The following is a 14,175-nucleotide window of genomic DNA, read 5'->3' as shown; positions in this document are numbered from 1 at the left end:
CCATGATCACATTGAATGGCGGTGCTGGCTCGAAGGACCGAATGGCCTACTCCTGCACCTATTGTCTATTCATGCCGAGTAGAAACCATTAAAAAAAATTAGTTTTGTGTACTAATGCACAGTTTTTAGTTAATAAGTTTTAGTAGAGCAGTGGGAGTCTAGGAGCCTGGGTACAAAGTTACTTAAAAGTGAAAAGACAGGTAGAATGGGTGGTCAGGAAAACTTCAACACATCGGCCTTTATCCGTCAGGGAATTGAGTGGAATTTTGGATTTGACATTGGTGAGGCCACATTTGGAGTATTGTGTTTTGGCCACCCTGCTTCAGGACCGATGTTGTTAAAGTGGCAAAAGGGTAGAGAATATTTACAAGGATGTTACCAGGACTTGAGGGCCTGAACTATAGGTAGAGGCTGGGCAGGCTGGGCGTGCAGCAGGATGAGGGGTGATATTATAGAAGCGTATAAGAACATGAGGGAAATAAATAGGATGGATACACACAGTCTTTTACCCAGAGTAGGAAAATCAATGACCTGAGTATGTAGATTTAAGGTGAGGGGGAGAAGATTGCATAGAATCCTGAGGGGCAACTTTTTCACAGTGCGGGTAGTGGGTTTATTGAAAGAGCTGCCTGAGGAGGCATTTGAGACAGGCACTGTAACAATATCAATATCTAAAATACATTTGAAGAGGTACATGGATAGGAAACGTTTAGAGGGATATGAGCCAAACAAGGGTTGGTGTGACTAAGTTGGGCCGAAGGGACTGTTTCCGTGCTGTTTCCGACTCTTGACTATTTGCGTGACTTTGCTCATTCTGCACTCTGCTTATTTATAACGTCTTGGAGAGCCAAATTAATGAAGATTGTGGTCATTCAGCAGCTGTCTGTCTTTTCATCTTTTTATTTTTAATTTAGTTAGTTAAGTGTTTTGTTTGGCGTTCTAGACTTTTTTATGTGGGCGGTGGTGGGGTGGGGGGGAGGGGGAAACTACCTTTCAGGGTCCCTACCTGGTCGGAGAGGCAGCTTTTCTCTGGGCTGCAGCTTCGACCTGTCCTCGCGGCCTACCAGCGGGCCTGGAGCGGCGTTTCCTGTCGGGGGACCGCCCAGAACCTCGGCTTTTGCGGCGGCACAGCGCTGGAGCGCTATCGCGGAGCGGGCGATGCCTTGCCCGGGTCGCCGTGCTGGAGCTCCGGTGAGCTGAAGATCGCTGAGGAAAACATCGCGGAGCTGCGGGACTGTGGAGCGACCAGCTGCGGGCGGCGGCGCTGAACTTTACACCGGGAGCCTGGGATCTCTAGATGAGATTGCCAGTTGTGGAGCTCCAACCGGCGTGGCCTTGTTGGCTTCGGAAGCCGCGGCCTCCAGTACGGAAGCGGCCATTCCAGGGTTCCCAAGCCGCTGAGAGGACTCACCCGACGCCGGAGCAACATCACCCGGCGAGAACGGCCTGGAACATCGGGCCTCCGTAGAGGCAACTGTGGAGGCCTCAATAGGCCCGACTATGGGTGAACTGGGGTTGGGGACTGGACTTTGTGCCTTCCCTCATAATGGGAACCATTGTGGGGGGATGTTCTTTATGTTTAAAACTCTTATTAATGTTATGTCTGTATTCCTTCTTTATGTGCTGCAAAATGGCAAGAAGCATTTCACTTCACTACACCTAGGTGTATGTGAATGTGACCAATAAAATACCTTTGATACCTTTGACCTTTGATATAGGACACTGGGTGTACAAGTACCAATTTAATTCAAACAACTGTGTTATCATACATTAGCGCCCTTGGTAATTTAGTACAGATGGCTCGACATAACAGTAGAGTTCAAGCATTGACTATGCCAATTGTTTAGCATCTATTGTGTCTGATATTGTTTTGCACCATGTCATAGTTTAGTTTTCAAATACATTCAACAAGAGCAATATAAATTAAGATTTCATAATCTTAACTTTGTAAAATTCAAAGTCTGAACTAGTCAGATATTAAAGGTAACTGTGAAAAATAGAAATAAATTGCGAGAATTACTTAAAGCACCGTACAATGTGCTAACAAATCACAAAAAAACCCTATATATACCCTGTACTTGCATTGGAGAATCTAAAATTGCTTTGACATTAGTGCTGAATTGATTGATCTTGGATGGAGAAGATTAATCAGAAGTTCTGATCATGGTTTAGTTATCTACTGAATTGTGTGGAGTTAAGGTGAGTGCAAGATTAAAATTCTCCTCTTGTACCTCTTATTTGAAATATTAAAACCTGAATTACAATGTCCACATGTATCATAACTATTCACCAGGAGTGCAAAAATATTGTTTTGTAGCATCTAATTATTTGGAGATTCCAAGCTCAATTCTTATTCTAAGACAAGGTGACCAATCTCTAGAGTGAAGGAATGCAGATATTGGAAATCTGAAATTAAAACAAAATGCTGGACTCAGCTGGTCAGGCAGCATCTGTGGAAAATAATTTTACATCTTTCAACTGGAAATGTTAAAGATGTTTCTCATGAATGGAAAGAATCAGTTGCAATGTAACATTATTTTGTTTCTCTCACTCCTGATGCTGATATAGAGTCTTTGACTCAGCATGTTAATTCTATTTCTCTTTCCACAGATGCTGCCTAACTTGCAAAACGTTTCAGCATTTTCTGTTTATAACCTTTAAGCTTAGTCAGTTCTGGCTCACTTCCCCTTGCATTTTAGTGTGATTATTCTAAACTCGTACAGAAAAATAAACAGAAAAGCTAAAGCTGTATTTATCAGGTCTGGAATTGCCATGCTGTGCACATTATAGTCTCTGTATTTTGAAAAAAGGTTGCAAAGGTGCCCAAAAAAAGATAAGAATAATTTTGCATGTGAGTGGCTACTACTATCATAAGGACTGAACAAATTGGAACCAAGTGCTCATGAAAATTGAAGGGTGAGGAGTGACCTAATTGCTCCAAGACATAATAAGATGTTGGTGATGTAGATGCTTCCACTTAGGGTGGAGTATATAATAATGATAATAAATCCAGTTAGGAATTCGAACAAAAACATCTTTATTTAGTGAGTAGTCATAACGCTATCATATTAAGTAGTTGAAGTAAAACGGAATGATGCATTTCAGGAGAAGATGGACAGATACAGGGAGAGGGAATTAAGCAGGAGGGTAATTGGAACAAATCACAAAATACTAGACGAATCTAGCATCCAGAAGGGAATGGACAGGCAATGTTTTGGGTCGGGATCCTTCTTCATTCTGGTAAAAAAGTGAGGAGAAAGTTGATAAAGAGAAGTGGGGTGGGACAAAACCCGACAACGATAGGTGGCTAGAGGTGAATGGGTGATTGGAAGATGGGTGGAAATAGGAACAAAGGCTAGAGGTGAATTAGAGATGAAAGGGTGCCAGATAAGAAAGAAAAAGGAGGAATCAAATGTAAAACCAAATGGGCGGATATGGGAAGGGACAATGGAGAGATGAAAGAGGGGGGGATAAAAAGAGAAATGGGGAACTGAATAAGGAGGAATTGAAGATGTTAGTGGAAGGAGGAGAGGGAAGGGTAATGAAGTAGTGGGAGAAAGGTGTGCACATGGTAGTGCGGGGATAAGAAGGAAGGTTTTGCATTAACTTGAAGAATTCAATGTTTATACCATTGGGCAGCAGGCCTCGCCCTGGCAGTGGAGGAGGCCGACGATAAAAAACGTTGATATGGGAAGGGGAATTAAAATGGTTGGTAACCAAGAGCTCCAGCAGGCCCAGGTTGTCAGAGTGCAAGTGATTGGTGAAACAGTCACCTAGCCTATGCTTGGTTTCAATGATGTAGACGAGGCCACAAAGGGTGCACCAAATACAATAGACAAGGTTTGTAAGTAAACGTCCGTCTCACCTAGAAGGGCTCTTGGGGTCCCTGAATGAAGGTGAGAGAGGAGGTGTAGGGACGAGCGATATGGCTGCAGGAGAAAATGTCAAGGGAGGGTGTGAGAGACTGGGACAGGTGGACCAGGCAAACAAAGGAGTTAAGGAGGATATATTGAGTGAATTAGAATTGGAGGAAACTCCCGTGGAGCATAATTCCTACCTAAGTAGTTGACTAGTTTAGTTTTTTGGGGTCTAAATGCTACGCAATATTTTCAGTCAGTACATGGAACTTTTTATTCTATAATTATTGCGAGCTTTAGGGGCCAAAGATGAACTCTTTGGACAGGCCTCTAGGGATGAGACAGAAAACCAAGATAGAAAATGTGCATATTGACACAGCCTTGTATATAATTGCACATAATAGTTCCGTGACATAGAATGCAGTAGCTATTCTATAATGGTGGTTTTTAATGTAGTGATACTGTAAACTCGGAAAAAGAATCTTGGAAATGCTCTACCTAAAATTCACTATTTTGGCAGTGTTCCTGGTCTATTAAATCGGTGTCTTTTGATATTTGGCAAATGTAACAGCTCTGACACGTGTTTCAGTATCAAGAAAATGGGGTCTATTCCAGTAGAAACACATAATTTGCATTAGACATTCTGGGAGAAAATGTGCTGCTTTGATTCTTGTGAAAAAAAATCTTGCGGCCCACTCATTTATAGCCTGGTTTCTTTTTATGTGACTAGAATTTGGTTACTGATAGACACATTTATGCTGCAACTTTAACTTCAACTGCAGTAGCAATATGGGGGACATTTTAATGTGATAATTAAAATAAAGTGATTGGCAACGAGGAAATCATTCTTATCAATTTAATTAATTGATTGAGTTTTTGAATTTTATAGTAATGAAAGGACTAAACTACAGCATGCACCCTACTCTTTTCTCTTCATGTAGAACAGCATTGCACAGGATAAGGCCTTCGGCCACACAAACATGATACCATGAAAACAAATTCTATCTGCCTGTATGTAATCCACATCCCCCTATTGCCTTCTGGTTCATGTGTCTGCCTGAAAGTCTCTTTAAACATTGCTATTATATATGATTCTACCCACCTTCTCAGCAATTCCAGGCAATTACCAGTTTAATTTATTGTTGCGTGTACTGAGGTACAGTGAAAAGCTTTACCACTGCATGTAAACAAAAACAAAACTTGTCTTGCATGTCAACTTTAAACTTTTCTTCTTTCACCTTAAACCTATGCTCTCCAGTATTTGACTTCCCATCCCGGTAACCCACTTTTGATTATCTCCCTTATCTATGTCTCTCATAATTTTATAAACTTCTATCGTCCTCCTTCAGCCTTTGACATTCCAGAGAAAAGAATCCAGGTTTGTCCAACCTCACTTTGTGCCTGATGCAATCCAACCCAGACAACCATCCTGTGCTCTCTCCAAAGCCTTCACATCCTCCTACAATGTGGTGACCAGACTTTGTTTGGTTTTACCCTAATGAACTAAAATTGTAAATCAGCAGAAGCTTTTAGTTGATGACATGAAATCTCTAACACCAATTAACCTGCAAACCTGTACGTCTTTGGAGTGTGGGAGGAAACCGAAGATCTCGGAGAAAACCCACGCAGGTCACGGGGAGAACATACAAACTCCGTGCAGACTGCACCCGTAATCAGGATTGAACCCGGGTCTCCAGTGCTGCATTCACTGTAAGGCAGCAGCTCTAACGCTGCACCACTGTGACCAAAGTTTGGTGGGGCAAAGGATCAGCAGCAAGGGTCAGATTTAGTAGACTTGGCGATTTTCCTTTGGGATCACAGGTCTGTGGGTCACGTCACTCCATTCTCCAGCACCCAGCCACCAGTCACTCCCTCTAGTCGCCAATCTCGCAATCCTTCCATTCCCTCTCATCAGGCCCTGACACAGTACAATGATCTAACCTTGACCTGTTTTATTGACCTGTTTGCGCCTGGGATACTGTTGAGTTTTAAATTATCAGGCGCATGACAAATAGGGTTGATGTCATGCCTCATAACATTGGATTCATGTGCTTCATTGGGCACCCATGAACATTTTGGTCACGTAAGGGCTGCCTTTGGAGATTGGGAATGGAAATTGTCCTAATGCAGACAATGTGAGGTTCTGCATATTCTACTGTATGTAGATTGCATGCACTCTCTTTCATTGAAACAATGACACTGCACATGATGAGGGTCATTCTAATTTCCAAATCTATTAAACCATCTTTGGTTTAGGCTAACATTTTTGATATATTTATTTTACTAAAAAATGTGACATTTGAGTTGCAATGATGTTTCATTTTATCCAAGAAGGCTACAGTTTATTATTCAGTTTCAAGAAAATCTGGTGCTGATGAAATGCTTCTGTGACTAGAGGTGACTTTCTCCCAGTCAGTTGTCAAAGTAGACATCTGTCACCTTGGGCAAGCCAAGAAACTGGAACAAATAAATTGCCAGAATACTTTCAGTGTGGGATTTATTCCAATGTCATTCTGTGGTGGTGAATGGATTATGTCCGCTTCATGGTTTTTGCTTTGTTTATTATGATCAACGTTCCAATGAAAATAATCATTATTTGTTTTTTTTTTAATCCTTTTATTGTTTGGATCTCGTATTTGGCCAAGTTTTACTTTTGATAATTTCTGTTTGATTTGTTACTCAGTTGGGTGAATTTTGTCATCACCTGACTGATAGTAGTAAATTGTTTACCTATTTAAAAAAACCCAACTATTTTTGTACGTTAATTTACAATTGATGGGCGATTTTCTCTGCTGGATTGATGTACATGTATGATTCGGGCTTATTTATGTATGATAATTGCCAATTGGTGTATGATTTGCTCCCAATTTTCAACCGGCATGGTGGCGCAGTGGTAGAGATACTGCTTTACAGCGACAGAAACCCGGGCTCACTCCTGACTCCGGTGCTGTCTGTATGTAGTTTGTATGTTTTCCATGACTGCATGGGATTTCTCTGGATGCTCTGGTTTCCTATATAAATTTGGTCTCCTAATTTGAGGAAGGACATTCTTGCTATTGAGGGAGTGCACCAGGTTAATTCCCAGGATGGTGCAACTGACATATGATGAAAGAATGGTTGACTGGGCTTATATTCACTGGAATTTAGAAGGATGAGAGATGATCTTATAGAAACATATAAAATTCTTAAGGGATTGGACAGGCTAAATGCAGGAAAAATGTTCCAAAAATGTTTGGGAAGTCCAGAACCAGGGGTCACAGTTTAAGAATAAGGAGTAAGCCATTTAGGACTGAGATGAGGAAACACTTTTTCCACTCGGAGTGTTAAGGTTCGTTTCACTTCAAACAAACAAAAACGCAATAAAATTGGTAATCAAGTAGTAAAATCTTTATTTTGCCAGGCGGGTGTGGCTGTAAACACGTACAGTATGTAATATACAGACTATAGGTTCACTCTATCCCCACACAAAGAGGTAATGTTTAGTCAGATATATTTATACCCCAATAATCAGCGATTCAGCAATACTTTATCTTTCAGCATCGTACAGCCGCTTGCCTGCTAAGATTGACAGGTTCTTTCGAGGAAGCTACTTTTTGCAGATTCAAGCACTCTTGTTTTTTGACCTTGTTGATCTATTGTTTAAGTTCATTGCAATCTGTAGAGCAGAGGGAAAGAACCGTTGTCTGAACATTCCTCTGATTGTTTATATTATAGTGCAAATACATTGTTACAGTGTTGTAGCCTTTCGAGTGTAATGGGAGAAAGGTGAAAGCATTTTCTGCTAGCCTTGCTAGTGCAATGGGAGAAAGGTGAAAAGTGGTTCTTTGCTTCTAATTCTACAGCTGAATCTATTTTTGTAACTTTTAAATCTTTTAAACTTTCTCAGGAGAGTTGTGAATGTGGAATTATCTGCCACAGAAGGCAGTGGAGGTCCATTCACTGGATGTTTTCAAGCGAGAATTAGATATAGCTCTTAGGGATAACAAAATCAAGGGACATGGGGAGAAAGCATTAACTGGGTACTGATTTTGGATGATCAGTCATGATCAAATTGAATGGCGGTGTTGGCTCAAAGGGCAAAATTATCCCAACTACCCCTACACCTATTTTCTATGTTTCTGTATTTCCCCCCACACTAAAGACATGCAGGTTTGTAGGTTAATTGGCTTTTGTAAAAATTGTAAATTGTCCCTCGTGTGTAAGATGGTGCTTGTGTACTGGGATTGTTGATTGGCACTGACTCAGTGGGCTGGAAGGCATGTTTCCGCCCTGTATCTCTAACCTCAACTAAACTAAACCAATGAAGAAAAAAATGCATCCAGTTTGTCATCCCGTCAAACATGTGTTTGTCAATAATTTTGGCCATGTTTTACTTTATTTGATACACTTACATTAAAAATTTGTTACATTGGGTAAATTGAGAGTGACTCTCTTTGATCATTTATATTCAAGGCGCCTCAGTACAACTGATATTGAAAGAAACTGAGAGAAATGGTGCATGTACTAGTGTTGTGGCTGCTTAATAGGTAATGTGATTATTTAACGTTAGTTATCTTAAGGTGTTCTTGTAGGGGTTACGTAGGGCGATAATCAAGCATCTTCAGCTGTTTCATTAATGATATTTGCTCCATTGCAACGTTGGATGTAATGTTCAATTCCATTTTCAGCTCCTGAGGTAACAACACAATCTGTGCCAGCATGCAGCAGCTTTTTTTCTGGGTTTTTTTACAACCCCCTTCCCCATCTGCATCCTTTTTTCTTTCCATACCTCAGAAAGAGCTCAAAGAATCCTGTTCTGAAATAGAGAGTACGTTGGTTGTGAGATGTGGAGAGGCTAAAGATTGGCCACAAATTTGCCAAGAGAAGATAGCCCACAAGTGCCTTGTAGAATTGGATTGGGATAAGAGTGGGAGGAAAAAGATATGCCTCAGAACTGTGTGTAAATTTATTACTCTGTCTTTCGCTAATGAGGAGGCGTTTCAGTGATTAAACTGTTTTCAATTTGTGAGTAGAAGATTCAGAAGAAGGAATAGTAGTAGATGGGTGATGATTTAATGTTTTACTTGGCAGACGATGAAAAACACTAATCAGATTGCTGTCAACAGTGACTGGTAACGGTGTCTAAATTTGACCTGATTGCATCGTTGGATTAAATGTTAAAACATTTCCGAAAGTCCAGTCCTTTGGTTCCTGTAAATAAATCATAAGGTACTCGGGTAAATCAGATGGGGATTGTACTTCAAAGGAGAAGGCAATGTTTTATATTGATCCATTCCTTTCCTGGAAAAGCCAGGAAATAGCCAGGTTTGAATCTGGGTAGACTTTTTTTGGGTGCAAAATCTTAGATCAAACGCTGCATCTGAGAAAAGTTCATAAGTTATAGGAGCATAATTAGGCCATTTGGCCCATCATGTCTACTCTGCCATTCAATCATGGCTGATCTATCTTTCCAGAAAAAGAAAAGTTAATAAATTTTAAACTTCAAAACTGAACTGATTTATGGCAATATTGTGCTTTTTAAAAAATATTGCATTTGACTCATTGCATTTGAATCTTGGAATTGATGTGAAGATATGTTTACTGGCCTTTTGGAGTCCAGGGAAGTGGTGTCCTGGCTCTCCCTTAGTTTCCCATTTTCCCTCATTAACCCTTTGCTGGTTAATCTGCTTTGAATATTTTAACACATAGGCTCTGCACCAATTATCCTCCCACATGTAGCTTTGACTAACTTTGACGAGGCGGCAAGGATTTTTTGTATCCGATTGGACTTCTGGTGTTTTTTTGGATTAAACAAAATAATCACGATTTCAATCATTGACCTTTTGCAGGGAGAATGGTCAGTTTATTTGATTTGTCATTAATGAAGACGATGTAATATCCTTTTACTTTAACCCCAAAACGGAAATTTTCATTTGAGTGTGAGTCTTGCCAACAGGTGAATGTGAATTGAACTTTTCTGGAGAAGAAAAATTAACTTCAAGTCCTTTTGCAACTTACTAATAATCAGTCTGAAGAAGGGGCCCAACCCGAAACGTCACCTATCCATGTTCTCCAGTGATACTGACTGATCTGCTGAGTCACCCTGTACTTTGTGTCTTCTTTTCATCCTGTGTACATGTTTTACTGTTTTATGTTTAAGTTGTGGTTTCTGATATGTAAATTGTTATAATCTGCCCCATTCTGCTTGAATGTTGACTTCTCTTCAGATCACCAAGTAATGATGAAGCTCAGAGCATGGAAATAATAGCGCAATGTTTCTCTCCACCAATACTGCTATTTTCAGCATTCACAACCTATTTTCAGCTTTCCATTATCCTCAGAATATTGCATTTATTCTCTGCTTCCTAGTCCTGCTTTCAAAATGTCAACCCTGCTTTCACTCCATGAAGTATTGGACTAGTCCGTGCCACTTTTTGCTGGCAGTTCTGGCAGGAATTCAAAGCTAATTGCATTGTAGGCTGGCCAGTTTCTGAGTTGGCTATTCAGACGGTGAACAATTTGGAGGTCAGACGTTGGTGCTCCATCACTGGAATTAGCATCAAGTTCAGGGCTGGAGAACAGTCATCCTGAGTTGTACCATCAAAGGCCATCAAGCTGGAATGGGATGATCTTGAAATTCCTGCCTCATGACTGTTCTACCACATGGAGGTGTAACCTTGTCAGCAAGGCCTTTGATGCAGTCAGTCTGTAAAAAGTAACTGCGGCAACAGTAATTCTGCACTTAGCAAATGGGAGGAGGTGAGAGGTGTTAGTGGTGGGGGAGCTAACTTTGTGAAGTTGATGATTAATTCAAAGTGGGGATTTTACAACAAAAAATATAACCTGTTGTGTGTCTTAGAATATTTAAGTAGTGCTTTGGCTTAATCTTTGTGTATTCAACAATCTGGTCACGTTTTTATTCATAACGAAGCCAATTTCCAATTTGGCTTTTGGCGGTAGTCTGTGTCAGTAACACATGATATACTGTGGCATTAATTTATATAACCTCATTCCTTAATTGATACTTAATGTAAAAGCAAATTAAGTTTTCTACTGATAGCTAATGTTATTCAATATGGGAGCTGGGGACAAGCCAGAAACCTACAGGTTAAGTGAGTTTAACATCAATAGTGAAATTAGAGGGAAAAAAATGAAGGGGAAGAATTTATGTTCATTTGGAAGGGCAAAGGCTGAATAGGAGGAGTCAACATAATTTTGTGCAGGGGAATCATATCTCACAAATCTTGGGTCATTTGAGAAGGTAATTAAGAAACTTGATGAAGGCAGGGCAGTAGACATGGTTTATGTGGACCTTATAAAGGCCTTTGACAAAGTTCAACATGGTAGGATAGTCCCAATAGTTAGGACACATGGGTTCCAAGATGTATTGGTAGACTGGATCCAAAATTGGTATGGCCACAGCATGCAGAGGGTAGTGGTCAAGTGGTAACCAGTGGTATACAACAGGAATTGGCACCAGGGCCATTGCTGTTTGTCATATAGATATAAATGGCTTGAATGAGAATATAGGTGAACTCATTAGTAAGTTTTCCTTAGCCAAAGCAGTATATGAGTTATGATGACCAAGGAGTAGAGAGATATGAACCTAATGTTGGAAAAATGAATTGGATATCCTTCACAATTTGTATGGATGAGTTGGTCCCAAGGGCCTCATTTTGTCCTGTATGACTATGAAAAGTTTATTTTTTAATGTTTTCTGACATATATTCGTCCATTTTACCATAATTTCCAGAAGCGGCAAATGGCAATGTTCCGGTGGGTCAACGGCCACCACCCAGAATCAAAGACATTCAGATCAACAATCAGATTATCAAACTGAAATATTGCTACACTTGCAAGATTTTCCGTCCACCTCGGGCATCCCATTGTAGTGTCTGCGATAACTGCGTGGGTAAGTAAGATGATCGGTCTTTTGATGTGCGCTTGAAATATTCTGATGAGGCTGATTGAAAGTAGACGTGTAGTACCTCAAAGAGATGAATACCCAACTGAAAATCAGCTGCTTGTTCAAGACACCGCTTAACGACTGAAACAACAACATTTTGAGCGGACATCTCTACTCTCTGTCCATCTTCTGTCCAAGTTTAGTTTAGTTTAGATTAGACCAAGTTTTACAATTGGGATTTAGAATTTGCATTAGTGCTTAACGTTTCCAGATTTAACCTAGTGAAGGCTTTCAAAATGAGGCAAACAGTTAACAGGTAAAATGGATTTGTATGCAATATTAATTTGCCATTTTTTAATGTAATGGATAAGCAAGTTACCAAGAATTCTTCTTCTAGTATCATCATGTATTTTGATTCAAATATTCCACACATAAAAGTAGTTGTAGGGGTAGGTGCTACACCAAAACTTGGTTCCTTTAATGTCTAAGTAGAATATTCTGCTGCTACCATTTATGCAAAATACTATAGAAGGTGGTTTTGTGGAAGTTCTAATACACATTTGAAATTTGGTTTTGAGTTTCTTTTCAATTGGAAAAAAGGGTCCCAAGTTTTGGGGATAGATAAAAATGCTGGAGAAACTCAGTGGGTGAGGCAGCATCTATGGAGCGAAGGAATAGGTGACGTTACGGATCAAGACCCTTCTTCAGACTGATGTGGAGGTGGAGGTGGGGGGGGAAGAAGAACGGAAGAGGAGGCGGGGATGTACTTTGAATCTGTACTGTGGTACATTCCCAGTGTGGTTGCATTGGGCTGAACAGCTTGCCTAGGTGCCATACATTTCAATGATCCCTTCACATTTGATGTGGAATGTATGTTGTAACATTCTGATCCTTATCAATCCATTTCACCCACTTGCTAATATAAAAGGCAAATGATGCTTTAAAAAAAAACTTCCCCTTCTTAAGGTAGATACAAAGTGCTGGAGTAACTCAGCAGGTCAGGCAGCATCTATAGAGAAGAAGGATAGGTGACGTTTCGGGCCAGGACCCTTATTCAGACTGAGACTAACAAAAAGTCACCCATCCTTTTTCTCCAGAGATGCTGCCTGACCTGCTGAGTTACTTCAACACTTTGTGTCTATCTTTGGCATAAACCAACATCTGTAGTTCTTTGTTTCTACAGTATTTTTTTCCTACTCCTGGTGCATATAATTGCAGTGATGTGACTAGTAAAAAGCAAATCTGCTCTTATAAAAAAGAGATACACCCAATTTATTATTCCATAACGTTTGACAGTAAGCTAAAACCAAATAATGTAGAAAAAAACCACAGATGCTGGTTTACTTGGACGATAGACACAGTGCTGGAGTAACTCAGCGGGTCAAGCAGCATCTGTGAATAGAACGAATAGGTGATATTTTGGGTCGAGTTCCTTCTTTGGTTTAAACCAGCATCTGCAATTCCTTCCTACACAAACACCACGAGGAAACGCAATAGAAATGCCAGCCTTGTGTGTTGTTCGCTGTGTTGTTCAGAACAGTCGGGCTGATTCAATAAGAAGACACTATTACCATTCATATACTCCAGAGACAATGTGTCAACAGTACCATGTTTGCCCTTGAAGTATAAATGCAAAACTTTCAATACAATGAATGAATTTGGTAAAAAAAATATTACGTGAGGTATGAGCTGGGGGTTAGGATAGAGAGGGAGTTATAGGGAGAAGGAATTGTAAGATCTAAAGAGATGCAGATCGAGGAAAATGTAGAATAGACCATTGTTAGCTAGGAGAAGGTGACAACAAAGCAAACCGAGATACAATGTAATCATTTCACTAAGTCCAGAACATGTTGTGGGTGATGGGACCCAATTCAGTTTGTATTTGCCAAGTATTTTTGCATTTTAGTTTCTATCAAGGCTGCATAACTTTAATTGGAGAAGATAAGTTGCAAGACTTGTAATTTCCAGTGTTCATTCCCTCACAGAGCGTTTCGATCACCACTGTCCTTGGGTTGGAAACTGTGTTGGAAAGAGGAATTACCGTTTCTTTTACCTCTTCACCATCTCGTTGTCATTCCTAACTGTCTACATCTTTGCTTTTGATATTGTTCACGTGGCACTGAGTAAGTAACCAGGGGAAATTAATTGCCTTGTAATATTATTATCCCAACAATTTGAAACATAAAGTTATGATGAAACCTGATTAATTGGTTCAATTACATGATGGTTCCATCTGGTTCTCGTTGCTTTCTTTCTCTAGGCTTTGAGATCAAATCCAATTAGGACATGGCTTTGTTTTGAACGTTCAAGAGTTATGCTATTTTCAATTTAGTTAAATGGATCATTCTGTCTTGGTTATACAGTGTTTGCATCAGGCAGACTATTCTACCATGATTATGGACACCAGCTCACTTTCTTTACCTTTTGTATGGC

At 40.1% G+C, this 14,175-nt stretch overlaps 1 protein-coding gene across 3 annotated transcripts in view; it reads left to right on the top strand.

Moving 5' to 3' along the window:
• The window catches only part of zdhhc9 (zinc finger DHHC-type palmitoyltransferase 9), a 78,736-nt gene that overhangs the window by 41,665 nt on the left and 22,896 nt on the right, over positions 1 to 14,175 (top strand). For all 3 annotated transcript variants that reach the window (XM_055643747.1, XM_055643749.1, XM_055643748.1), the window contains exons 3-4: positions 11,590 to 11,748; positions 13,728 to 13,865. In XM_055643747.1, coding sequence (XP_055499722.1) covers positions 11,590 to 11,748; positions 13,728 to 13,865 — 297 coding nt within the window. The remainder of the gene's footprint in view (positions 1 to 11,589; positions 11,749 to 13,727; positions 13,866 to 14,175) is intronic.

Source organism: Leucoraja erinacea, chromosome 12, assembly GCF_028641065.1.
Source record: "Leucoraja erinacea ecotype New England chromosome 12, Leri_hhj_1, whole genome shotgun sequence".
Lineage (NCBI taxonomy): Eukaryota > Metazoa > Chordata > Chondrichthyes > Rajiformes > Rajidae > Leucoraja > Leucoraja erinaceus.
Note: the sequence above shows the minus strand (reverse complement) of the source record. Positions and strands in the feature narration are given on the sequence as shown.